This window comes from Cupressus sempervirens, chromosome 11, assembly GCF_028749045.1.
Source record: "Cupressus sempervirens isolate cs-2001-9-10 chromosome 11, ASM2874904v1, whole genome shotgun sequence".
In the NCBI taxonomy this organism is placed as follows: Eukaryota; Viridiplantae; Streptophyta; class Pinopsida; order Cupressales; family Cupressaceae; genus Cupressus; species Cupressus sempervirens.
The window spans coordinates 93,099,761-93,127,164 of NC_143128.1; the positions used below are offsets into that span (position 1 = coordinate 93,099,761).

At 35.2% G+C, this 27,404-nt stretch overlaps 1 protein-coding gene across 1 annotated transcript in view; it reads right to left on the reverse strand.

The window, feature by feature from the left end:
* Positions 1-20,404: 20,404 nt before the first annotated feature.
* The window catches only part of ABA3 (molybdenum cofactor sulfurase (LOS5) (ABA3)), a 219,227-nt gene continuing 212,227 nt past the window's right edge, over positions 20,405-27,404 (reverse strand). Inside the window, exons 19-22 of the mRNA XM_089811712.1 lie at positions 21,651-21,916; positions 21,316-21,470; positions 20,976-21,083; positions 20,405-20,862 (exon numbers count right to left, since the gene is read on the reverse strand). Of these exons, the coding sequence (XP_089667838.1) occupies positions 20,701-20,862; positions 20,976-21,083; positions 21,316-21,470; positions 21,651-21,916 (691 nt within the window). The 3' untranslated portion in view covers positions 20,405-20,700. The remainder of the gene's footprint in view (positions 20,863-20,975; positions 21,084-21,315; positions 21,471-21,650; positions 21,917-27,404) is intronic.

Genomic DNA, 27,404 nt, shown 5'->3' on the forward strand with positions numbered 1-27,404 from the left:
CTGAAAGCAATTTTATCAATATCCTGTTCACGGACTTTGATCTGGTGATATCATGTTCTCAAATCAATTTTCGTGAAATAACAAGCCCCATGCAATTCATCTATCAACTCATCAATGCGAGGAATGGGATACCTGTTCTTAATGGTTCTCTTATTTAATTCCCTGTAATCAACACACATCCGAAGAGTTCCATCCTTCTTTTTTACCAAAACAACAGAAGATGCAAAAGGTGACTTACTTGGTCGGATGTGCCCCATAGCTAGCAACTCCTCGATGGTCCTTTCGATCTCATCCTTGAGTCGCTTTGGGTGTCGATATGGTGTGATCATGATAGGCTTAGCACCTTCCTCCAGCTCAATAACATGCTCAATGCCTCTGTCCGGTGGCCTGCCTGGTGGAATCTCACTGAATACCTTTTCGTACTTAATCCTCAATTTTTGAATATCAGGATGATATTCCATCTTATGTTGCTCCTCCTATGTAGGTGTCAAAGTACAAACTGCTGCCCACTCTATATCATTATGCCTAGTTAATCTCTCCAGCCGCCTAAATGAGATAGTCCTGATGTCTCCATTATGGATAGCCTTAAGCACATGAGTCCTACCATTCACTTCGAATTGTATCTCCATATCCTCTAGTCTTAGGGTAACCACCTTCAATGAATGTAGCCACTGCATTCCAAGTACTATATCTATGTCACCCATGTTGACCACATGATAGTCCGCCTTAAACTCATAGTTGTCTAGGTGCAAAGGTAGGTCTCGTACCATCCTGTCACAATGAAGAGTGTATCCATCAGCTACCTTGACTCTTAGTCCCACGAACTCCTCAGTAATGAGTCCACGCTTCTCCACGAATCGTGCATCAATGAAATTATGTGTGGCACCTATGTCCAATAATGTAATAACCTTCTGCCCAGCCAAAACTCCCCGAAGTCTGAAAGATCCCTCTCTCTGGATACTAGACAGTCGTGCTTCCTGTAAATGTAGCTCTGTTCCCTGCTGTTTCCCTGCACTGTCTATCTCCTACTCTCCCTCTACTTCATCAGGATCCTCATCATGATGTTCTGAACTATCTGAATCTGAGCCTTCGTAATAAGCCCACATTGCTCAGTTGGTCTTCCCTTTTGGCCTCATAGGACAGTCATGGCCATACTCATATGGGCCTTTGCAATAAAAGCATAGCTTCTTCCTACGCAAGTCATTAAGTGTCTCCTTGTCCAACCTCTTACTTTCCTCCTTAGGTAGTTGTGCCTCTCTATGAAAGGGTTTCCTGTCCCTATCTTTTCCTGAAGGGAAACTCTTTGCCTAGAATTTATTTTTAGAAGCTGAAGAGGAATCCATGTCACGAGCTTTCTTAATGGCTTCCTGCAAAGTGGGAGGGTTGAGAGCTTTAATCCACCCTCTCAACGGATCAACTAGCCCATCCATAAATAAAACCAATAGCCTCCGTTCAGATACATCTGTTACTAACACTGCAAGTTTCTGAAATTCTGAAATGTATGTTTCCAATGATCCCCATTGTTTAAGCTAAGCTAACTCCTTGAAATGGAGTTCTGGATCCTTCTTATCAAAACGTTCAATTAGTCTCTCCGTAAACTTCACATATGAGGTAATGTGTGCATGACCCATAGTGATCATACCATGATGCCACCACTCGTGTGCTAACCCATCCAGGTGAATTGTTGCATACTTAATAGCTTCTTCCTCAGACATAGGGTTCAATTGAAAGTATGTGTCAAGTTTTTGAACCCAAGCTCTTGCTGTAGACTTCCTCAAGCCATCATAATATGGTAACTGAAGTTTCTCTACTTTCTTTCGTAGCTCATAGCTCTGAGTCTTGTCATGTCCACGGGGCATATGCTTCATCCGCACATCCATATACTCTCTAAAGGTGATTGCAGCTGTAAAATCTGGACCTCCTGCTTCCCAATCTCTCCTCAGCTGATCCTGTATGTCAGTGATCTGGGGTTCTGGTACTGGCTGCTCTGGAGCTCTAGGAAGGAATGTGGGAATCATAGGTCTTGAACTCACTGTCCTAGCTTGCTGGGGTGCATGACCGAAATTGTTCCCAATTTGTTCGCCTCCATTATGTATCCCATCCTGATTATTCCCATTCTAATTATTTCCTCCACTTATGTTAGCGTTCAACCCCATTTGACGAGCCATCATCTGCATCATAAGCTCCATTCTCTAATTCTGTTCCTGTGCTCTTTGTTCGGCTAATCGATGTCCCTGTGCCAAGGTGTCTAATAACTGTAAAAATATTTCCTCTCACTGATTTGGACCGGCATTCCCGCCTCTATCCATATTGTAGTCGTAGTCTTGATCAAAGAATACCTCCGATGTGTCTGTATGACTGGATTCTATGTCCACCTGTACAGATGAGCTAGACTGTTCGCTCTGCAGGTCTGAAATCCTATCTTGTCTTGCTTTGGTATTGCAAAAATTATAAAGCCTCTGTCGCATGCTCAAACATAAATGTTCTGATTTTAGTGATTTGACATTTCGTCAAACACTTTCCCTTCTATCCAGCTGTTCCAAATTCCCTATAAGACCTCCATAGGATGGCAGGACTTATAGCTCTGATACCACTGTAATGACCCTTACTATAAAGGCCACTGAAACCCTCAAACTGGACTTAGGAATTTTGTCAACAAGTTGGCATGTAACCGAATAAGGCTGCAATATTACTAATTGTTGTACAATGAAACCTCAATATATGATGCCAATAATGTATGAACAACAATTCCAGATTATAACACTACCAATCTAAGAGATAGATGACAATATGAAACTCAAATATGAAGTCCAATGCAATTCTGATTTTATGACAGCAAATAGAACTGATTACAATGAGAGACAACTATGCACTACTAATACATCAAGCTCTTGACAATGCAATGTTATGACATGAACAATAACCCAGTTCAGATTTGGAATGCAAAGGACGAAACTTTTACAACAGTTATTAATGACTGGAAATAACTATTTATGCAATGACAATGCTGACTGTTCTAATCCATAACATGCAATATTTTGGCAATCAAAACTTTAGTTTGTGCACTTGAAATAGCTCCAATTTTGTCGGATATGAATGCTGAATTAATGCCACATGAAGACCTCACAATCTGCCCCAAACCGACTCACAAAATTGCTGCTGCTGCCCAACTGATAGGGCCGTACAGGTATGGCCTGGTACGGCTGCTAGATAAAAATATTGCAGCATTTTTGTCACTCCAAAAGCAATAAATCTGGGCGCCTAGGGTTGTTGAATAACCCCCTAAAATATGAAATTCATCCGTCAAGCCAATTAGGAGTTATGAGCAAAAACGTGGGTCCAAACCCTCGACTGGCAGTCTGAAAATAATGCACAACTGTGTCTTCAAACCCTGTTAATCAATCCACAAATGCTAGGGCACAACTGAAACCCTTATTCCAACCAAAGTAAACCCTTATAACTGAATCTCAATGAAGTCCAAATGAGATGGCTGAATTACCAACTCCTCAAATGCAACAATTCAGGTGATATTTCACACCCTCAAAGTCACCAATCCAAGGGAGTGATTCGTTCCCAAAGATCAAATAATAATTTGCAGACCCAAGAGACTACAAATTTTCTCTAGAATGGAAGAAGTAGAAGAAATATCAAATCCAAGCATGTCCAAAATGAGAGGCCCAACCCTCTATTTATTCACTTTTCTAAGAAGTTGCTAGAACTTCTAGAAACATCCTTTATAAAATCTCATTATAATGCACTTTTTCTAGAACTTCTAGAAACATCCTTTATAAAATCTCATTATAATGCACTTTTTATAATAGAGTAATTTTATAAAATAAAAAGTGCAACTCAACTTAAAATTATAACATGTAGGCCCCAATAACACATAATAATAAAATATAACCTCTTAACACTTCTTCAAGAGCAAGATATGACCATCTGATCCGCATAATTGACTCTCTCTCCACACCATTTGCCTATGAGAGTCTGGAATAGGAAAAATCCATGATCAATGTCATGTCGAACTAAAGAGGGGACATTACAACAAGATCAGAGAGTTGCAGAACAGAACAGAGAAGGAAAGAAAAGAAGTCGATCAAATAGATCAAGTTTAAGTGTAGAAGACAAAAGGAAATTTGCCTCATGCCTGCAGTTGCACATGTTTCTTCTCTTGTCATTCTGTAAGTTCATTGTTTGTTTATTGGATCTATCATATGAAGTAGAGATTGCTCCAGGTGTTTTTTTATATAGCCATTAGAGCTACAAGTGGAAGTTTTAAGTTTTTATCAGTCTAAATATTTTAGGGTTATTTTAAGGCTTTCTAGTTGAAGCCAAATGATCCCAAATTTTGTAATAGTTTATCATATTTGGATAGCAAGCAAGCAAGTAGGCATACATATCTTTATTGTTATTCTCTTATTCATTATTGCATGTTTTGTATTTGAGAAGTTCTTTGTTAAAACCTTCATCCTTCGGCTCTCTGCATTTTAATGGTAGTTTGTCATATTGTCACTCAGTCAAGTTTTTGTCTACATTATAACTTTGTAGTTATTACTAAGCTCACTCAACATTCTCTTCTACCGAGCTCACTCGACATTGCTTGATGCCAACCTCACTTGGCATTTACTTGAGCTGAGTTGCCCTTTGTTTGCTGAGTTTACTCGGTACCCTCCTGTCACTCGGCATCCATTGTTGCTGAGCAAAACTGCCACTCGGTACCTTCACGTATCGAGAAAAACTAGCACTCGGCAATAGTTATTGCCGAGAAATTTTTTAGGTTTGTGATTATATTTTTCACACTAATGGATAGGTTTGTGGACATAATAGGAATTGCAAAGGAGCTGATTTCCCAAATCAAGCTTGAATCTAGATGTCCCTACCATCGATTATTTTACATAAAAATTATTGAAAAGCATTTAATAAAATAGTTGACTGCCTCTTCTACTCTCCATGTCGCATATGTATGTTCAAGTGTGTCAATTTGGACATGTGTGCTTGGGTTGTGTTCTCTAACTTTAAGCATGAATAGCCTTTGGAGTTTTCAAAACTTTCTTTGTGGTCTCAAGGCCTTGTAGGTACTCATGTCTATCAATGATCTTGTAGCAAGAATAACCAGCCCCTCTGTTATATCACCATTAGACTATTGTGCATCAAGAGAGTTGATCCTTTGGAGGGAGAGATAGTTCCTTCTAGTGTGGTATTAGGGAAAACCAAGGTGTGCTTATGTTCCACTTCATCCTTGTTGTGAAATCAAGACATGTCCAAACCATATTGACACTCTGTTGAAAATGACATATCTCTCCCAAGTTATGTCATATGCACGATGCCTAGATGCATACTCTGTCCTTTGTAGATTAACTTTCATTAAAAATATGATGATAAGCACCATTCTCATATCAAAAGACTTGATAGTCTTTTGTTTCATGTTGCTCTATTTCAAAATTGACCCCTATTAGGCAACATTTCCTATATGGATCTCATATTTTTTGAATCTACCCTATCAAATGAGTGCATCACCCATATTACAATATGGAAGCAAGAAGATCGATTTCTGTAATAAGATTCAAGGAGCCACATATTTGAACTATTTGACTTATCACAACCATGAGCTTTGAATCTGAACCATGAAGTAGGGCTAGCTGAGTGTCTTTAATTAATGTTGAAATTATTGAATTGAGAAGAATCCAAATTCCATTGAACATACATCGATAAATTCAAACCATTTTGAACCACTTCAAACTATTTTGAATTTAGTTCAAAGAGGTTCAAGATCTAAAATCAGAACTTTAAATACTGGGTCCATATTGAGTACCAAAACCTATTCACTTCTTGATTTGCAACTAATTCATCATACCAATTGAGTGCTTGATAACTTTTGCACATTTGATGACTTCTCCTCAAGTCTATTAGTTAGTAGTCTTTTGTCTTCTTCAATAATGACTCTTTCTTCTTCATCTTTCTTTTTTAGTTCATTTGTCTCACATAACAATACTAACCAAGTTTATTTTTCCCTTTTGAAATTCTTGACTTCTTCATTTAAGGAACTGTTCTTTTCCATCAAATCTACAATAGTTGTATCAAATTCATTTGAGTTCTTGTCCTCAAAAAATCCAGTAGTGTCTTCTTCTTTATATTGAGTATCATTTATTGAATGGCCAATTCCTTTCTTTTCTTCAATGACTGTTGCAGGTCATCTCTTGCCTCCTTGAGTTGATGTAGGGCAAGTTGTATTTCAATCTTTTGGTTCTCAATAGTCTTTCCCAATTTCTAGACTTCCATCTTCAAGATCTTATCTCCAAATTTTCCAAACTTTCCTTTCTAAAGAACAAAGCTCTGAGACCAATTGTTGGAAATACTAGTGGGAAAGTAAGTTTTGAGAGGGGGGGGGGTGGTGGTGAATCAACAATTAAAACTTTTGCCTCTAAAACATTTCACCATACATTCATCTCATAACTTAACATGTAAATTGAAGTAAGTAGCCATTCATCACATCCAAAGCATGAAATAAATCAACACATAACACATAATATTTTGGTTACCTAGAAACCCTCCAACGAGAAAGTAAAAATGGGGTGGCAATGACACCCACAAATCTTCACTATTGAAGTTGTAAAGTGTGGCCTATTATGGCTACAAAGTTTTGATCATAATATATGATCTACCTTGTAAAAGGTCTGCCCTGTTAAAGGCTTACAAGGCTATTAGGTCTCACCTTGATTAAAGGATTTAAACTCACAATTAAGTAAGCACTTTGTTAGGAGATTTACAAAAATCTATTAAGACTACTCTGTTACAAGAGTTACTCAGTCTCACCTGTTAGAATGATTCAACACCTGATCCTTTGATTAGCACCTTTCTGCTTAATGTCAGGTCTCCTCTTTCCTGGTTATCTCTTGATCCTCTTGATCAGATCTATCTTCTCTATCCTTTTATTGTTTATCTCTATTCTTCTCAAACATATTATGCATTGTAGTCCTATAACTTAGCCATCATTTACACCTTGAAATTCTCTCTATGCTCTTAGCATTCCTCTGCTTGCACATGTAATGCTTCTCTTCGAAACTTCTTTGCATGCATAATGTTTTTTAGGGTTTACCTCTTTTTGTAGCCATTATGAAGATGGGCTAGGTTAAAATCAATGGATATGGTTGATCCTTATTACTGCCTAACTCTTCCCTTTATCTAATTGGCTAAATGTATTTGTATAGGGATTTGTAATAAGATTGGTTCCTTATTTCTTAATATGAAAAAATCATGTTTATGTTGGCCAAAATAGGTTTACATAGAAATTTGTGGCATAAAAAGCATCTATGTCAAAGACTAGTAACTCAACATCAATAGATGCTGATGCTTGACCTTCATTGTGCTCTCTATACTAATACATGACTTTTGAATTGCTTGGCACTCACTCTTGCTCGACACCTAAATCACTTGGCACACTCTGTTTTCTTGACTCCTTCTGTTTGCTTAGCACCAAAGTGACTCGACATGCACTGACTGTTCGACACATACTATTGCTTGGCACTAACTATCATATTACTCAGCATGTACAGTTTGGAGGCTTATGCTCGACATACACTATGCACTCGACTTGCATTGTTCTTTGCTAGATAATGACTAAGTGTTTTGTCACTACTTTGTCAAAACCACAATGAGTTTAACAACCCCAACTACTACATAAATCACTCAATACTACAACTATAGCGCAAGATAAGAATCAAATAATTAGTGATTTTTTTGGTTTATTCAAAGGATTTCAAAGAGAGATGAAATAGAGAATCAAGATCCCTAAAGAGATACTCGAAAAGTATGCTTAAATTATTTTATTTATGGTTGAGACAAATTGTACTTGTATGGAGGCAATTGAGTATAGGGTTTAATGGATTACCCCTATGGGTTTTCAAGTTGACACTCTTATAATTACTCAACATACTAAAGCAATATTGGCACTAGATAAGGACCCAAGTGTAGAAAGGTAGAGAACTTATAAGGAGAAGTCAAATAAGGCATAGGAAGAACTCACTAGGGGTTGAAGCAGTAGGAAGGTACAAAATATTATGGATAAAAGTGCAGAAAGGGATGGAATAACTAAGGAACAAGTGATAGATATAAGAAATAAGAGTGGGGAAATAACACAAGACAAATATGAGGCCTCTACTCCAATGATGACAATAGGTGAAGGGACAATTAGGGGAAAACTATGCATAAATTGTTGTATTTATGGTTGAGAAAAAATTATACTTGTATGGAGGTAATTGAGCATAGGATTTAATAGATTACCCCTAGAGGTAGTGAAGGTTTATGAACTTATGAACCCATCAAATATCCATTCTTTAGCATGCTATATACAATCTAAATGTAGTCACATAAGACATATGTTTCCTTCTCTACCTATGCAGTAGGTTTATGAACTTATAAACCCATCAAATACTGCAAAGGTAGAGAAGGCAACATATGCCTTATGTGACTACATTTAGATTGTATATAGCATGCTAAAGAATGGATACTGAGTCTTCTTCGTTGAGAAAGATATTTCTAGAAATATTAAAATACTTATAAGTTTGATATCATATTTGTATTTATGCAGACAATATAGGAGTTTTGGTAGATAGTTTTGGGCTTTTCGCCGCACGTTTACCATTGATTTCAAAGGGGTAGAGATGTAATGCCCCGCCCGGAGGTCCTTGGAAACAAGGATGAAAAACAAGTTAGAACAAATTTATTTTTTACAAGTGTAAGTGCACATGATACAACCTACACAAACCAAAAGATCGCAACGGAAGACTGAAAGACAACCAAGCACCAACGGATCTCCAAATGCCACTACCAACAAGAACACAACCACAAAGACCTACCAAGCTGAAAGACATAAGCTGACTCTTGGAAACTGGCTAAGTCTGAAATCTTGAAGCCCTGAAATTTGGCTAAGTCTAAATTTCTGAAGCCCTGATTTTTCCTAGAATCTACACCTTAGCTCGTAGAGGTCTGAAACCCATCTCAAATGAATCGTCACATATATTAAAATATATCTTAAGTATAAGGAATTAAATATACGTCAACTTAGACTTTAACGATAACGATATATTTTAAACCTCGAAGGACAACAACAGAAACCCAAAAATTGGATTTCAAAGGAAACCTCCTAAATTCAAAATGCAACAACATAGGCTTGAAGAACACCCAAAAGGGTATCTAGATCAACTCTCAAAATGATCGGAACACTAAAAAAAATGCCCGTTGTTGGCACGCACAGGTTTTAACCAAAAGGCGTGCGACACTTTTTACTAAGGGAGGGTGACACTTCTCCCTTACTGCATGTGACACGTCTCAAGAAGGCGTGCGATACTAGACAAGTATCGCGCGACATTTCTCATGAAGCCGTGCAACACTCTTCCAGTGTCGTACAACACTTCTCCAGTAATGTGTGTGACACTTTATAGTATCATACGACATTATTTCTATGGGCATGCGATACTTTATCAGTGTCGCACAATGCTGAACAAATGTTGCCCATAGAAAATAAAAACACTTAAGGAAACTCAAAAACGAGAAAAAATGACAAAAGAACCTCCACACCGGGGAGTACCGGATCCACATCTCGAGGCCAGAAAACTCAAACCAGAATTGAGTAACTGAAATACAAAAAACAAAATCTAACCATCTATCAAACAAGGAAGGGAAAGTACAGAAAGGAAACATCACATTCAACTGAAATAAACATCGCAATAACATAGATAACATTGCAATGAGCAAAAATAACCAACTAAGTACGTGGTTCCTCCCAACCGTCAATGGTATCATAGGACCATCGTGGGCCCTAGAAATCCCCCGCGCATAACATCCCAAGCCATCGATCAAATCATTGGTGCTATCGTAATAGGGACGTCACTACTAAACATGCTACAATGTAAGTAAATAAAATCTAACATGCTAGTAGTAGGCATAAGATAAAACTGTAATCAGATAACATCATCTACTACATGCTAATCATCATAATGAGGAATGCGTTAAAACTAACATCATCTAAACATGATAACATCATAATGAGAGCATAAATCACAAGAAGCATACTCCATATACCGAAGTACCAAGTGACACATCCAGCTACAGTCGTACTAGGACAATAGACCGTATCTGTACACCGGTCCCTAGCAGTGGTGAGGGTAGCTACGCCTCCCAACCATGTGGCACCTGTAGGTCCACACCCGACGTGCTGATGGAGATAGTGATCCAACCGAAAACACACAAAAACACAACAACCATGGCTAACACTCACACCAAGCAGTATGATGACTAAAACCAAGACATAGACAACACATAAACTACAGGTCCTAGTCAGACACCTCAATGGGCTTACTATGTAGGGGCTGACATCATGGAGAGTCGCTTAGCATCGACAAGCCCAAGCTCGGATCGTGTGTCCTCAAACTTAATTGGGTGCTCACACATTGTGTCCTCGAACTTAATCGAGTGCTCACACATTTTATTATCTTAAAATTTTATTACCTCCCAGTGTTTTCTTTAATTATCACTTATATAAAACTTCCTTTGCCAACCCATGACATCATGATCATGAGGCTGCAAAATAGAATCCCCCTCCATATGCTACCCTACCCTACCCATGCTCATCCAATGATGAGTGCCCGTAGGCATGCAAATTCCCAACCCAACCCCAATGATCATAACTTTCGAAAGTGCTACGGAAGGTTGGGGCTCGCAAGACATCTGACTATGTACGCGCACATACTCGTGTATGGCGCACCACCATCACGAAGATCAAATAAAAGGACTGGAAGAGATCACAAAGCAACAAGTCCCTCAACTGTAAACAAAATCGAGAGGACGGATGCAACATGCATTCCAATGCAACAAAAGATGCAAAAGTGGTCTAACTGGTATCCAAACAGATCACCCAAGTCCACGAACCACAATGTGCCAAGAAAACTTGATAAAAAAAGGTCGGCACGCAAAATAAGGTAAAAACTCCAAATTTTGGAAAAATTCCAAAATTAAAACCCATTTGGCCCTTGGGTTCAAAAACTCCAAAAATCCAAAAATAAATGAAAACGGACACCGTATGCAAAAACGGCCAACATAACGGCCCAAAAACCCAAAACCCCATTTCAAAAACAGGGAAAAACGTTCATACCCGACCAACCGGGCAGAACTAGCAACCAGAAACGGAGGGGAACACTAGTTCTCAGCCTCTTAACATATTGCTACAAGAAACAAAAGTTGAAACGGAGCAAAAATTATAAAACGGGAAGGCCCTACCTGAAGGAAAAAGAGGCAAAAATCGAAACCCCCACAATAAAATAAACCACCCGCCAAAACAGTTGAAAATGACGGCAAAGCATAAACTCCTTGAGCCGAATCCAACGAGACCAACCTCGCGCAGATCCCACGCTCACAGCTCCCAGAACGAGCAAAACAAGAATCCTTTAGAAGAGGATTTCCAAATTTGCTCTACAATTCTATTTTCAAATTGTGAAAAGTGATTTATGAAATCACTTTTCCAATACTTATTCACTTTTTGGGTGAATAGTCAATTCTAGAAATTAGCTAGTTGGAGTAGTTAAACTCCGAATTGACCCAAACGAAAACAGGTTATTATCCGCAACAGGATTTCACCTAAGGCAAAGTTTCCAGAAATTAAATTTGAAAAGATTAAAATCTGAAAACCCCAAAAACATAGAAAAACACTTAACACTTTCACGACAAATGCGAACTTCTAAATGCACAGACACACTCACTGGTCTAATCACATAATGCAAATGAGTTCGGATTTACTAATCACCAAAAGGTTTTGATCTAAACAATAACAATAAGGGTACATCGACCATATAGGAACGACATGGGTAAATATGAATAGCTGAATCACTAACTCCATGTGCCACTGCCAGGGATATAATTCCTGCACACTAAAACACACGATCAAGTGCAATGGCAAATAATATCATAGCTGAAGCAACATGTATTAAAATACCTATTTAATCCATTTACATCACTCACATTCGCAAAAATCGTGAAGATACAAGAATGAAGTAAATAACCAAAGCATAGAATCCATCTCATAACAAAATCAACAAATAGGTCCAATACATCATATAACTAGATATCATCATAGATCTATTGTCATCTCAAAATGACATCCACATGCAAATGTGATAACTGAATAGTATAGTAGTAAAGCATCTATGGTACTGAATCCAAGTATAACATCCGACCCTCGGGTCATCATAAGGTACAAAATAATAAGAGTATCAAGTATCTCTCGAATCAAAATAGACAAGACATAGACTGCAAACATGAGAGGCACTACAAGAGATATAATGAAAAATGCATGTATACCTAAGATGGAGAGATGTATACCTTAGGGACAATATAGATTTTGGGAGAGTTTATAGACTTGGCATTATGATTGAACATTAAGTCATTTTTCACTAAGTGTTACCATCAATGCCAAACGGAGAGATTGTTGGAAAGACACATATGATAGGGCATATTATGTTTCATTGATGGAAATTATATACTTTACTCTTAGCCACCCTACAAACATTCTTCCTATCAATTATTTTTCTGATAAAAAATGACTGAGTGTGAAGTACAATGCAATATATCGATATTGTAATCGAGACCGTATAAACAAAGGTCAAAGAGTTAGAAGTTGTGAAGCTATATCTTGAAAGTAGACACCATTATATGTCTAATAGGATCATTGCAGGTTTTGAAGATATTAGATGTGTGAGATATTCTTAACTGAGTATCAGGTTATCTTTAAACTTTCTAGGATAGTAGCACTATTATTGTAATCTATCAGTAACTTGGTAAATCAATGATTATGTTTTCTTTAGTGATTGATCATGGTAGATCTGACTATAGAGAGTATTCCATTAGCTTAGCAAGTTATAATGTAGTGAATTGATCAAGGTATAATAGAATCTTCTACCCATTTGATTATACACATATTGAGTTGTCTGAGATACATTTTTGACATGTATATAAGATAGAGTTTTGGATTTGATGGTATAAAATAGTTGGTTGACATGATATGTGAGGGGAATAACATTTTATGGTGTGATTGATGTGAGATTGATAGAGTTTCATCCGAACAATATTGGCATAGTTGATGTTATTTGTTAGTTTGGTTTGGACTGTAAGTCCTATCTAATTTTGTAAGTAACTTTATGCCTCGATGTAGTCTAGATTTTTTATTGAGTTGTAAGCTCTGGGTTGTAGGCTTGAATGCATGTGCATTCCCCTTCATATTTGCTACTACCTTTAACAAGGTATTTATTACTACATTAGTGAGATATTTAATGGGTATCATCCTCATTGGGGTTTTCCCCTTAAGAGGGTTTTCCTCAAAAATAAATTATGGTGTATGACGTTGTATGTGTTGATTATTTTGTTTAGTTTTCTTTTAGTTACTTGCAGATTTAAGTTTTAGTTTTGGATTAAGAATTAAGGAATATTGATGTACTGACCCACATCCCCCTCTTAATGCTCCCTACTCCTAACAACTTCCTCAAACATAGTGATATATTCTCTTTGGAGTCTTTCCTATGATCATATCCTTCTATCACATCTCTTTCTTCTAGATTACCTTGAGTATCATTGCAAGATCATACTCTTGCTAAAGTGGTGGCTAAATGTAGCATTACAAATTTTAAGCACCTTGCTAAGGTGAACAATTTGTACTTAGTTTGGACCCATTTTAGTGTATATTTATCCTTCTATACATTATAGGACTTTCATATGCATTTAATCAATAACCTAATAAATTATATGCTCTCTCTTAGATTTTTGTGGCTCTTAACTATAGGTGTGCCTACTTAATGTATTTCATTCAATCATTATTTATAGACATAAGCCCTTATTCTTTATGTGGCTTGTTCATGCATTTCCACATATCATACCTCAATTTTGTAGATGTTTTTAATTCTCATCCATATTGACCCCATATTTGAAGTTGAGCCTTGACTGGCTTGTGAAGGGCAACTTGCGATGTATATGACAACCCAAGTTGCCCCCTACATTGGGAGGCGCCCCTTAAGTTGCAAATTGGGCCCAAATCTAAATTAGTAAAAGATCTTTTAATTTTAAGTACAACTCTAGCCCTATGTTGGCCTCATTGGAGTTTTGACCTTTGAAATGGCTAGGGAAGGTATATAAGCAAGAGTACCTCCCAAATTTTGATATATCATATAGGCTAATGAACCAACATTTTTTTCAAGCATTCATAATCTCTAAGTATTCAAAGAGCAAACAAGCATATCAAGCACTCGATGCGTTTCATTTCTCATAGCCATCATTGTGGCAAACATCAACAATTATCATGCACACATGCCTTTTGTGATGTCCAATTAGGTCTTTGTGAAGCCATGTTATTGCTTCAACACTTGTGATTTCATTTCAAGCACATTCACATCATCAATACGTAAGACAATTATAAAACTTCTGCTACTTATAATACACTTCCTTTCCTTTTATGCAATTTTTATTTGATTTCTCAAGGTTAATTGCTATGCAAGGGTTTGACTTACGCAAATCCCCTTGCCCAACACTTTTCTCCTCTTTTTTATGTGCATGTGAAAAGTGAAAAAGTTACAAAGTCAACTACATGAAGGCTTGGCAATATACTTCTAATCTACTACTTTTGTGTCATTTTGGGTAGATTAAGGGTGCCTCCCACCATTAGTGGTAACTCCAGTCAACCCCTATACTCCAAGTTATCCTTGATTGATAATTTTGGCTATAATTTGGTTTACAAGTCAATTTTTGTATTTCCTTCCTATATTCTATCCCAAAATTGAGTTTTCAATCTGTACACTCTTCATTTTGTAGAAAGCTTCTTTCTCTATCTCCCTAGCCCTATATATTTTTTATTCAAATTTGTAAAACCATCTTCCATAATAGCAAAAATATCATTACATGCACTCAATGCTTGAGCCTTCTCAATCCTAGTGGATTGTCCTCTTTCCAATGAGATAGGCACATGGTTCCTACCTTGCTCATACAAGCTAGTGAACACTATTTCCTCCATTACAATTACTATAGTTTTCATGAGCATAATGGTAATTAGTTTGATACCCAACATTAGCATGCATGGAAAACTTGTTTCTTAAATTGAAAACATACTATAAATCATCAAAAAATTGAAAGTCTACCCTATAGATCTGGTTATCTTTACTCTCAAACCCCATTGGTATTTTTCACACTTCATAAAGATAAATTATTTTAACAAAAAATTTCATCAAGTTTAAGGTTTAAGGCAATACTTACTCATTTACATTAAAAAAATATAACTTCTAATGTAAATTTTTTTTTTGTGCTATAAATATATATTATATTTTTATTAAGCTTTCGATTTTATGTTCTATATAATTTTTCTACAAAGGATGAAATACACAATTTACCCTTGTTTTGCAGATAATAACATTTTGTTATAATTATTGTAGACAAATAATTGAAAGCTATAATATTCTTCTTCTTAAAATATTTATGAAAAAACATTTATACAAATTTCTATATTCAAATAAAAAATTAGTACATTTTAAAGTTGATATATAAAATAAGTTGAATTAAACTCCATCCCTTTAATTATACTCCTCCAAATTCCTCATGATAATTAAATGACAATATAATCTATATCGAAATATTTTAAAAATTTAAAACTTAAAAAATACTAAGAAAACATTTTCAAGAAGATTTTTAAATTAAGGCCTTAAATGACTGTGCCCTAGATTTCTTAAAAGTGATTGCTAATATTTATTTGTGGAGTTTGGTAGTTCCATGTTTTAATTATGTGTAATGGTAAATTTTAGAAAAAATTATAAAAAATGTAACCAATGATACATGATTAATTAAACAATAGTCTTGTAATTTTAACTCCCCTGTTTACACACTTTCTTAAGTTATAATTATGTTATTATTTAAAATTTCTATATTTATATTATCCTAATATTATTTTTTCCTTAGAACCACATGTGACTATAATTATGAGTAAATCCATGGGACCATGAGGTTAGTGGTACCTAGTCATATAAATTAAAATGAACCCAAAAAGTGAACATCAACAAGGTCAAGATTTCTTACTTTCACTTTTGTTTGAGTTTTCCAACAATTGTCAAATAGTTTTTTAGCAATTTGTTGGTATTAGAAGGGTGCTCTTTTAAGTCTTGTGCCAAGACACCTACTTTGATAATAATATTTTTTTAATATAAATGCATCTTTCCAATAAAAAAAGTACAAGACAATAAAACATCTGTTATGCCAAGTTATCCAAGATATAAGCTTGTCCACTTTTTTATTGTACCTCCAACCATAATAGAATTAAAGAATATATCATCTTCACAATCATGCCTAACCAATTGAACTAAACCTATTAACATGCCAACATGCTCTATAACAACCCCAAGCTAAGTGCATTTAAATGGGTATATTGTTTCATTATTTAAATTTTAGAAAAAATTATAAAAAGTGTAACCAATGATACATGTTTAATTAAACAATAGTCTTATAATTTAGCTCCCCTATTTACACACTTTCTTAAGTTATAATTACGTTGTTATTTAAAATTTCTATATGTATATTATCCTAATTATTTTTTCCTTGGAACCACATGTAACTATAATTATGAGTAAACCCATTGGACCATGAGGTTAGTGGTACATAGCCATATAAATTAAAATGAACCGAAAAAGTGAACATCAAGGTCAAGATTTCTCACACTCACTTTTGTTTGAGTTTGCCAACTATTCTCAAATATTTTTTTAGCAAATTTGTTGGTATTAGAATGGTGCTCTTTTAAGTCTTGTGCCAAGACACCTACTTTGATAATAACTAGCATTTGCACCCGAAGTAGGTGCAAGGGGTACACCCATAGGGAAAAAAGTAAAAGCTTGCATAAGATGGTTGTATATTTTTTTTTTGTGTTTTAAAGCTTGTGCCTAACATTATGAAGACTTATTTTACTACAAACATTTTAAGACCTTGAAAGGATTGAAATTATGTAGCCCATCAATTATCTCACTCAGAAATCATGCCACATATAGATATAACTAAAGGATGAACATTGATTACTTAAATTAATCAAATGCAAGTGGGAAAAAAGATTCACTTTTATTCCATGTTACAACTCGATGCCTTCTTTTAGGTTTCCAATAGTATGGTGGTTGTATCCTCAACAACTCTCAACCCATGTAAGATAAAGGCCATCTATTTGAGGTAAGATTCATTTTCTAACTATAAATTCAAATGGGGTTTCAAGAATATTAATGAAAGATGTATTATAGGAGGATTATTTTGCTATTAGTCGTGATTTCTTTGATCAAGCCAAATTATATTTATATGTTCTTGTAAAACATGGTAAGGTTGGCGTTATGAAATATTTCCCGACTTAAATAATAAGTCTTGGTATCATGTGTTATTTTAAATATAATTTTAATATAACTTGCTTCTATTCTTAGATATATGGAATGTAGACCCAATAAAAAATTTGAGTGATCATTCCAATCAATATGAAGTCCAACATAAAAATTCTCATAAGAAATCAAGAAATCATGTTGCACTTAAATAAATCTACTTTACATGGACTCTTAATGAACTACTTGTTTAATTTTTCTTGCATGGTTCCTTTAGCAATGTGGAAGCTTGTGTCGAGCCAATTAGTACATAGTTTGGTTTAGGGGATTTATGAAACCCGGAGCCTGATCCTTACATTTCTCTTATTTCTTTTAATAATATTAAATTAAAAAATCATTAATAATATGATTAGAACATAAAATTTCTTAATATTTACTTTGGTACATTATGGTAGTTTAGCTTTTGTTAGCTATGTATATATAATATTATCTACATAAATATGTAGATATAATCATATTAAGTTATGGATGTTAAGAAATTTTTATGAAAGATATAATATATTTTCTTTTCAATGAGAAAATTATAACCTTCATATAGTTATATTGATCCATTTAAATTGTAATATTGTTATCAAGATTCAATTGTGTAGTCTTCAAGTCAAATTCACTGACTTTTCTTTCATGATTAATGGTTAGGAAGAAGCCATATCTAAGAATAATTCAAGGTGATTTAAGGAAAATTCATTCAAACTACTATTCAATGTTTTATCATAACTTATAAAATCAAATACATTTTTCTTTTAGATAGTATTTTAATATAATCTAAATTTAAAAAAAGTTTAAGCTGCATATATGAGAAGATTTCATATTCCTTTTTGCATACAATTCAACAACATAACCTTGAAAGATTGTTGTCTTTTTAAAATTTTAATACTAGATGTATAAAGATGAACTTTTCATAGATTACAAAGAAGATGTGTACATTTATTTATTTCTGTAAGATGTGCGAGGAAGCCACAAAATGAGCTTCATGAAATCTTTTCAAAAAACACTTGTCACTATCAAGACCAACACACTTGAGTGATATTTTAGCTTTTACTAATATGGTGTATGGTAAGCTAGCCTTTGAATTAGGTCATATTGCCAAGGTCCAAGCATTTGTGTAAATAATTTTAAACTTGCTTTATATCATGCCTCTTAAATAATAATAAATCCTGATTTGCATAGATATTGGCAGTTCTTTAGTGTGAAGTCTACTCTGAGTTTCCGCCAATATTCAATGAAGCTTTCAACATGGAAGTGGTGACAAGATTGTCAACATCTGAGAAATTGGTGACACAAATGTCTCTTGCAATTCCATGTGAGCACTAGGATTAAAATTAAACCAAAAACATGTTAAAACCCCGGACATCAAAAGCATTCAAAGTGGTGTGGACATGATGGAAGGTAGAGTTGTGCTTGATCCTCCATTCGTAGAAGCTCAAAATAACATCCTATCTATTTCTATCTCAATATGTTTTGAGTCAACTATTGATGAATTCTGGCAGATAATTCCAAGGGAAGAAAGTATGAGAAGAGATGCCATTAAAAGAAGTTTGTAGGCAATACTCAGATTGTAATTTTGTTTTATTTTTCTTAAAATTTTGATGAATACAATTTGGAATAGTGGGAATCTTTGGGTAACAACGAACTACCCAACTACTCTCCAATCGCATCTAGTCTCCTATATGGCGAAACACGAAAATGAGGAGTGATTTTACGTGGGACAAAAGCAGGGCAGCCCGTGATTACAGATAACCTAGTGAAGTAATGTCTCAACTCAAGTCTGGAACCACTTTTGGATAGTTGAGGGAACAGAATTTGTGATTATATTTTTTAAGCAAAGACGATGAATGGAGAGAATATTTTTGATGGTAGTCATTTCTTCTCCAGCTCTCTCAATCATTAGATTGTAGAAAGTAGATCGCTCATCTCATATAGATCAAAATGCCTAGCGCCTAGAAAACTAAACTTAAAGAGGACTTTTATTTGGCTGCAACTAAAGTCTTCATATCAACCATAATATTATTGAAACCCAGCCTGTCAAAGAAGCATTACTCAAACCTAAGAGATTATTTTTTGGCATTTTTACATGCCTCTAAATCCCATTTCATGTCTTTTATTTAAGTGACCTCTCTTACCAAACATCTTAGGAACACCCCCACACTATTGCAGCTACAGGAAGAACTATAGGCAGTGATTAAATTGCAAGTAGAGTTGTGCTTGAATCTCCTGCTTTCGAGGAATTGCAAGTAGACTGTCTCGCTTTCTCTAAGAAGAAATTGTTTAGAAACACCATGCCTTATTCTTGTTCCTCACTCACACTAAGATAAGGCGTTAGGTTTTCACTTTCTGGCACTCCATTGTAAATGGTAAATTTGGGTATTTCTGCACTGTTGCAAGGGTCACCTTTGCCTTCTCATAAACATTATCTCCATCAAATAGGGTGAGCGGCCCAGCCTCCTTAGATGCAAATGAGCATCCCTCCATCATTTTAGGAAATGCTTTAGCCCTAAAGCTTTGACTGACATCGATCCCACAGCAAGCCATTGCATTAAATGACATCAGAAATTGCTCTTTGTAACTGTACCTTTGTTCATTATAATTTCAGTACCGCTTCTACCCATGGAGCAAAGAGTTTCCAAAACAAAATGGCCTACCTGAATAGATTGAAACCAATGATTCTATATAATGAAAAATCAGGGTGGTGGGAGTGAAAATGCAAATGCCTAGAAATCTAGTCAATGTTGGAGCTATAAATTTGATCTATCAACAATATCTTCCTTAAATATAATCTATCTAAAGATTTCAGCGATCATGCAGAGATTCGGGACAATCCATTTAAAGATTTCAGCGATCGTACAAAGATTTGTTGAGATCTTTCCAGCTTTAATGTAGTTGATTTCATATGAGATTGTACATGGATCTTCATTTATTGTTTGATGAGTAGTTTCTAAGACTAAAACAATCAATGGTATCTGGTTTCAACAGAATGAACAGGTTTTGGGTAAAATGCCCACCTATAATAGCCTATCGGCTAATAATTTTTTAATATAAATGCATCTTTCCAATAAACAAAGTACAAGACAGCAGAACATCCGTTATGCCAAGTTATCCAAGATATAAGCTCGGCCTCTTTTTTATTGTACCCCCAACCATAATAGAATTAAAGAATATATCATCATCTTCATAACCATGCCTAACCAATTGAGCTAAACCTATTAATAGGCCAACATTCTCTGTAGCAACCTCAAGCTAAGTGCATTTAAATGGGTATATTGTTTCATTATATAAGTCAATAATGTTGAGTTGTTCTTGCAGGAGTTATTGGGAGTCCTACTTTAAGCAACATCTTGTCTTCATCATTTTTAATATCATCAACTGAATCTCCCACAATGGGGTTTCTTGCAGAAGGCTGCTTTTCATGCATCAGTAAAATTCCAAAAAGTATTTTACCCTGCAAAATCAATCATTTAAAATCATCAACATCCAAGAGACGCAAAATATGTTTAACATTACAAGTTTTTCATCAAAGATTTAAAAACAAGCAGAAGTCACATGCAACTGTACCTTTATGCGCCGATAAGAAGCTAGTGTTGCCAAAGGTTCGTTCTTGCTTGAAATCCCAGTTTCTGGATCAAAGTTAATCATTCGACAACGATTGCATCCTCCCAATACCTACAGAGAGTAAAAGGATCTCAAAGCTTGAAAAGATTGATATTATCTCGTGGGTTGAAGAGAAAACAATCTTTCAGAAAATTTCAACTCTTTTAGATCCCTTTTAGATAGAAAGTTAATAACAATATGCTACATAAATTCTCTATGATTTTTACAAGTGAAAAATAACTGACATATACCAGCAGATTACTAACAGAAGAAAACAAATAGAAAGCCTTGCAATGATGCTTACAGCAAAATATTCTTTTCCTATACTGACAGCCTGCCACTCATCTTCATCATATGGTTCTCCACCTGAAATTACAAGGTTAGGGCGAAATCTCATTGGATCAACTTCAATGGGGGTCAGGGCAACTTTATTCTCCATGAAACCTGCAATGTTTGTTCCTGCATTTAATAGGAGCAAATTTTAATAGGTTGTTAGTTTACTCATAGATAACCACAACTTACATTTTTAATCTAGAAAGTAGAATTCTTTTTTTAATATAGGCTATCTAGACAAGCTATAGCACTCGATAAAATCATTTTCTAAAATATTAAAGGAAATAGCTATCATTCCTAGCATACTTGATTGCAATATGCTGTTAAGATCCCTGACACTTGATTTGGAAACAAGCAGCAACTGTCCCTCATTTACAAAGCTTACATTCCTGTTTAGCTCTTTGCCTACATTTCCATTGAAAGACATATCTCTTGACCTCATTTTACTTCCATATGCAGCCTCCACACAACCTGAAATTCCAATGTTCTCCCTTCTAATCAAAGTGCATGGGCAACCAAGAGCCTTGCTGAACCATTCATTCACCTCTGCTCCATAGCCCTTTCCTTGAGCCCTTAAGAAATAAATTGTTATATCAGTGTGATGGTACTTTTATAAAATGTGTACAAAGAAAGGTATTCAAACAATTTTACAACAAAGTTCATTTCCTAGAATCTTCTGCACATTTAGTCATGTTTCATTCCTATAAAAGCAAAGGATAAGATCATTTCCAAGAGCCTATCTTGTAAATTTTATCTTTTAAAGTGTGGTTTCTTCAATTCTCCTATACACTATTTGCAAGGCATTGTCACATATCATTCAGCATTTCTAATATCTACAACAGATTGAATCACTCGACTGCTTCATCAAGTGCCCAAGGCGATCTTTGAATAATACTTGCAACTAGAAAATACTTGTAGAGATGACTAGGGTGTAAATTGTTTGAATCAAAATGGTTGCCAGGCTGTGATACTTCAAATCATTGTACTATAAGAAACTAGCTTATGCACTCACACTTTGGATGGAATTCGGCATAATTTCCTTTTTGAGAGAGGAATTTAATCAATAATGATAATAAAATTTAAATTGTCAAATAATATAATACATTAACTAATATAGCATAATATATTATTAATAAAAATAAGCATGATAAATAATAATAAAACAAAATATATTAGAGGTTTTACGTTTTTGTACATGTAACAATAAGTCAATAGAAGTTTGGATTTACAAACAAAAATTTAAAAAATCAGTAAAAATAATAAAAAATAGTCTACTACAACATTGAAATAATTTAAAAATACTAAAACTGATTCTAAAATAATGTAAAATTGTGTTAAAAATCACAAACAAGTGCCACATACTTGTTGGTTAGGGTAAGTATTTGATTGTAACTAATATTGTTACATTTTATAATTATTTAAATAGGTTATTACAAGAAAATTGGATATTGTACTTTGTAAGAGAAAAATAATAATTCAATAATGTAAGTTATATTTACATAATGAATTTTTCTACATTATAACAGAGTGGTTGGTCTTTTGTCCAGTGATATTGTAGAGTAGACTTTGAATACATGCAATCAAATTTTGCTACAATTTTATTGTTATCTTCACCACTAGAACCTGAGGCAATTGTGAGGATCTGAATCCCCAACTAGCTAGAGAATTGTTACTAGTTCACTGTTGTGCCATTTGTACTAAATTTGGGAACAAGCTTTAGTTGATCTATGATAATGTGCATTAGAATCTAAGAAACCAATGACAAATGCTACAACAGAGAAGGTCTAATGATATCAATAAAAAAAATCAAAGGAGCTTGCTATGTCATTTCAGAAAATACGTGATCAAACATGAATGTTATTGTCTAGGCATGAATGTAATCACACAAGATCAGTGCCAAAAACTTAGCAATTACAAAGCTATTAGAACATAAACAAGGAAGAACCATTAAATTGTCTACAAAGAATGCAAAGCCAGATGATGGACACTTGAATGCATTATACGATTGCCACAAGATCCCAAGAGATTAATCCAAACAAAAATGTTGTCTTACAAAAATCTCAAGATTTCATGAGATCAATGCAAAAAAACTTCAACGCATCTTGCAATGCCCACAATATCTCATGCAATTAATGGAAAAAAATTGAATTCCCTAACCACGCCCTTCACGAAATGGAAAATGGATGGAATTGTTGTCTACAAATAAACCTAAAACCCATAGATGTTATTGAAACAAGTTTATATTTTACTATTGCATAAATAAAAAGACTGAAAAGGCAGAAGACCTTGACACACATGCAAGATTGCTACATATAGAAAGTTTATGAATAGAAAAGAAAGTACAATTGAAATATAATATTAGATTGACAAAAAGCAGTTGAAAAATATGAACATCTATATATGAACAAAATATGACCTAGCCATGAGGAGGACAGCGAGTAGAGCCCTATCAACAATATGGAGCTAGGAGACCAGCAAGGGATTGAAACTCCCACCAACCTTGTGGAAGAACAGGTGAAAGACAAAAATGTGACAGTTACTGCCTCTGCTAAAGGGAGGGTGACAACTTGGAAAAACATAAACATGGATAACATTCCCCTGGAGATAGCCAGAGAAACTGTCAACTTGCAAATTCATGAAGACCTAAAAGGGAAGGTGGAACTCTAGAAGCTCATCGACCCAGCTATGTTGATCATGAGTGACTTCAGCAAGGAAGATAACTTCAATTTTCTCAACAATGATAAGAACATGATGGACAACCTCAGGTCCATTAAATGGTTATTCCACGAAATTGTTGAGATTAAGGAAAGAATGAGTCTGCTGGAAGGAAAGAAGACCTATGTGGATGAGGACAGAGCTCAGTCTAACAAGTATGCTGACCTTGCTGCCTTCTATAGCTTGGAAGCTAAAGTGCTGGATCTTACCAACAAAGTGGATGCCACTTAGGCTACCTTGCAGGGCATAGCTAACCGGAGCTACCTTATCCTAAAAGCCTCTAATGAAAACCTCAAGGCTCTTATCAGCAGACTAGAGGGCAAGGGAATGGAAAAGGCGATGATCATCATAGATGATGTGGGTGCTGGAGCTAATACGGAAGGCCCAAGGAGTTGGACTAGGTCCAGCATGAAGAAGAAAGTCTCTTAGTACAACAATGAGCTCACTGAAATCAAAGAGGCTGCATGCAAGATGGACACTCTGGAGGAGGCTGTGAACCTCCTTATGAACATGGACTCCTAATTTGGTTGTCTCTTTTGTGTTGTTTCAAGCTGTCCCTGTGTTGATGGCCTTTCTAGCTGGACTTTTTGGTCACTGCCCTTTTCTAGCTCTGGTTTTTGTTAGATTGGTCTTTTAATGTTTTATTCTCAAGCATTGTAAAGGGTTTCAGGGGCCCTTCAAAACCTGTTTTCTTTATCAAAAAAAATATATGACCTAGACAAAGCAAGTTAGATAATCAAGTTTTCCGAAACCAATACTAGCAACAAATAAACATCTTATTATTAGTGATCATTAGCATTTTTAATTATTTCTTGATTGTACAAAATATGTGCAATTCTTATGACACCAAAATAGTTGAACAAATCACATATTTGAGAGATGTTTTTTTTAATCTGTAAGAGGCTGAAGCCAAGATTAATTATTATTATGTAGAAGATAAGGCCCTTCCAAGCCAAGCAACTGCCTCAAAAGACCCTCTATCCACAATAATTAGCCTATGAGCATCACAATAATAGGCTAATCCCTAAAACTCCGATACTAACAAAAATGGGGGCATTACAGGTAAGATGAAATAGCAGTATGATAAGGAGTTGGCTCACACGACTACATCACTTGTTTCATCTCCTTTGAATCAAGTATCAAATACAAAGATTGGGCATGTAGACATGGCTAATTTCTTGCAAAGAATTGAAGCTCTTGCGAATAGGGAAATGAAACGCATCAAAAGGAGTAATATTCATCTAGTGTCCACTTTCCTAGTGGTTGGCCTGGAACTTGAGTTCGTATGGGAATGTGCCAAAGCACTTTGATTTGTTAAAAAAAAAGCATTTGAAGATGTTGATGAGAAAATTGGATTTACATCCAAACATCATAGAGGTGATTTTTCAAAGTGTCTAAAAATTCAAAATGTATGAATCTGACAAAGAAAAATTTGCAACTGTAGAATGAGGAAAAGTGAGTTTTCAAATAATAAACTACAATTCATCAAAGAGAGTACAATAGCGTAGAATACAAAGACTTCCCATCCAATGATCATCCATGTTTCCGTAACCAAATATAAGGCTTTCCTTGACAATCTCAAGGATTGGTTCAACTTTCTTTGTCTTCTTTTTAGTTTTTAGTATTTCAATTTTTGTAGTTGGAGAAGATGAAATGCATGCAATGCAATTGCATGTCCTCATGCAATGTAATCCAATAATTCTTCCCACCTAGTTTTACTAGGTCAAAGTGGTTGAGTTGCTCCCACTTTTTCCTCTTTTTTCTCACTTCTTTTCCTATATAAGAAGCACCCCCCTCATTGTGAAAATTATTTTTTATTGTATGCAAGAAATCTTTGAACAATTGTGCAAGCATAACTTTGATTGTGTAGTACTATTTTGAAGAAAAGTGAATGCTGTTTACCGCATAGATTAATTAAGAAATGCACACAAAATGAACACGAACAGCAGTACTCCTTTATTCGCATATGCCAACAGATTACATTATTGGCGATCAGATCCTTTACAATGATCCCAGACGGGGTATAAATACTTTCCGTTGAACCTTCCAGAAGAGGTCCGTCGGCTACAAAACAATCCTAATCTACTCGTCGGCTCACAAATACACAATCTCTGACGGCATAACCCAGTCGGCTACCAAATACAAAATTTGCCGACGACAAATACAAAGAAGCAATTGGAGCTGAAAGTTTGATTCGAACAATTGTGATTGTGCAAATTAGAAGCCTAGACTGTTATTTGCGTCTGTTATCTTTGATTCACCATTTCCAACTATTAGATAGAAGTGTAGTTAGAGATTTCATCTTGCTCATTACTCACTCTGCAGGTAAGTGAATTCTTTCTTGAAAGATAAGAGGAAAGAATACTGGTAACACCCCATACAAAATGTCTCAACTTCTTTATTACCTTGAGTTGATCCAAGGAACGGTGAGGAGGGGAAGCCTTCCCTTAAAGGTAGGAAAGACATTGTCTCATATGTTGTGGCTGGTCTACCTATTTTGCGATTGGATTTAAACAAATTGTCAGTTGCAAAATATCCACCCAACAACTTTGTCTCTTCTAAGACCTTATGGATACACTTTTTAGGATGCATCAATCTCTCTAGTCCATAGGAGAGACTATCTCTTCCATGGCCTCTATGGATGTCTCTTTTGGACTATCCATCTTATAATCTTTGGGAGAGACTTTATCCTGTCCCAAACTTCTGTGGATATCCCTTTAGGACTATCCCTCTAATAATCCTAAGGAGATACTTTATCTCATCCTAGGCCTTTATGGAAATCCCCTTAGGACTATCCCTCTTTATAATCCTTAGAAGATACTTTATCTCGATTGAGACCTCTATGGACATCCCTTTATGGCTATCCCTCTTTGTAGTCCTTAGGAGAGACTTTACCTCATCCCAAGTCTCTATGGATATCCCTTTAGGATTATCCATCTCTATAATCCTTAAAAGAGAATTTATCTCACACTAAGGCCTCTACAAATATCCTTTAGGATTATCCATCTCTCTTTAACCCTTGGGGAGACTTTATCTTGCTCCTATGTCTCTACGACTATCCCTTTAGGACTATCCATCTTTATTTAATCCTTAGGAGAGAATTTATCTCGTTCCAAGGCCTCTAGAATTGTATTATATTTCTTTAAGTTCATTAAAAGGGATTTTATTGTAAGTAAATACAAATGAACATTTGCATTAATATATTTGTAGTTGCTTGTTTCATTGCAAATTCTCATTTTAATTTCATAATCACATCTTATATGTTGATCCTGATTAAATAGATGTGGATAGTTTCCACTAATTTGAGGTGAATAGATTCCCAATTTCTGATTCCATTTTGTTTCT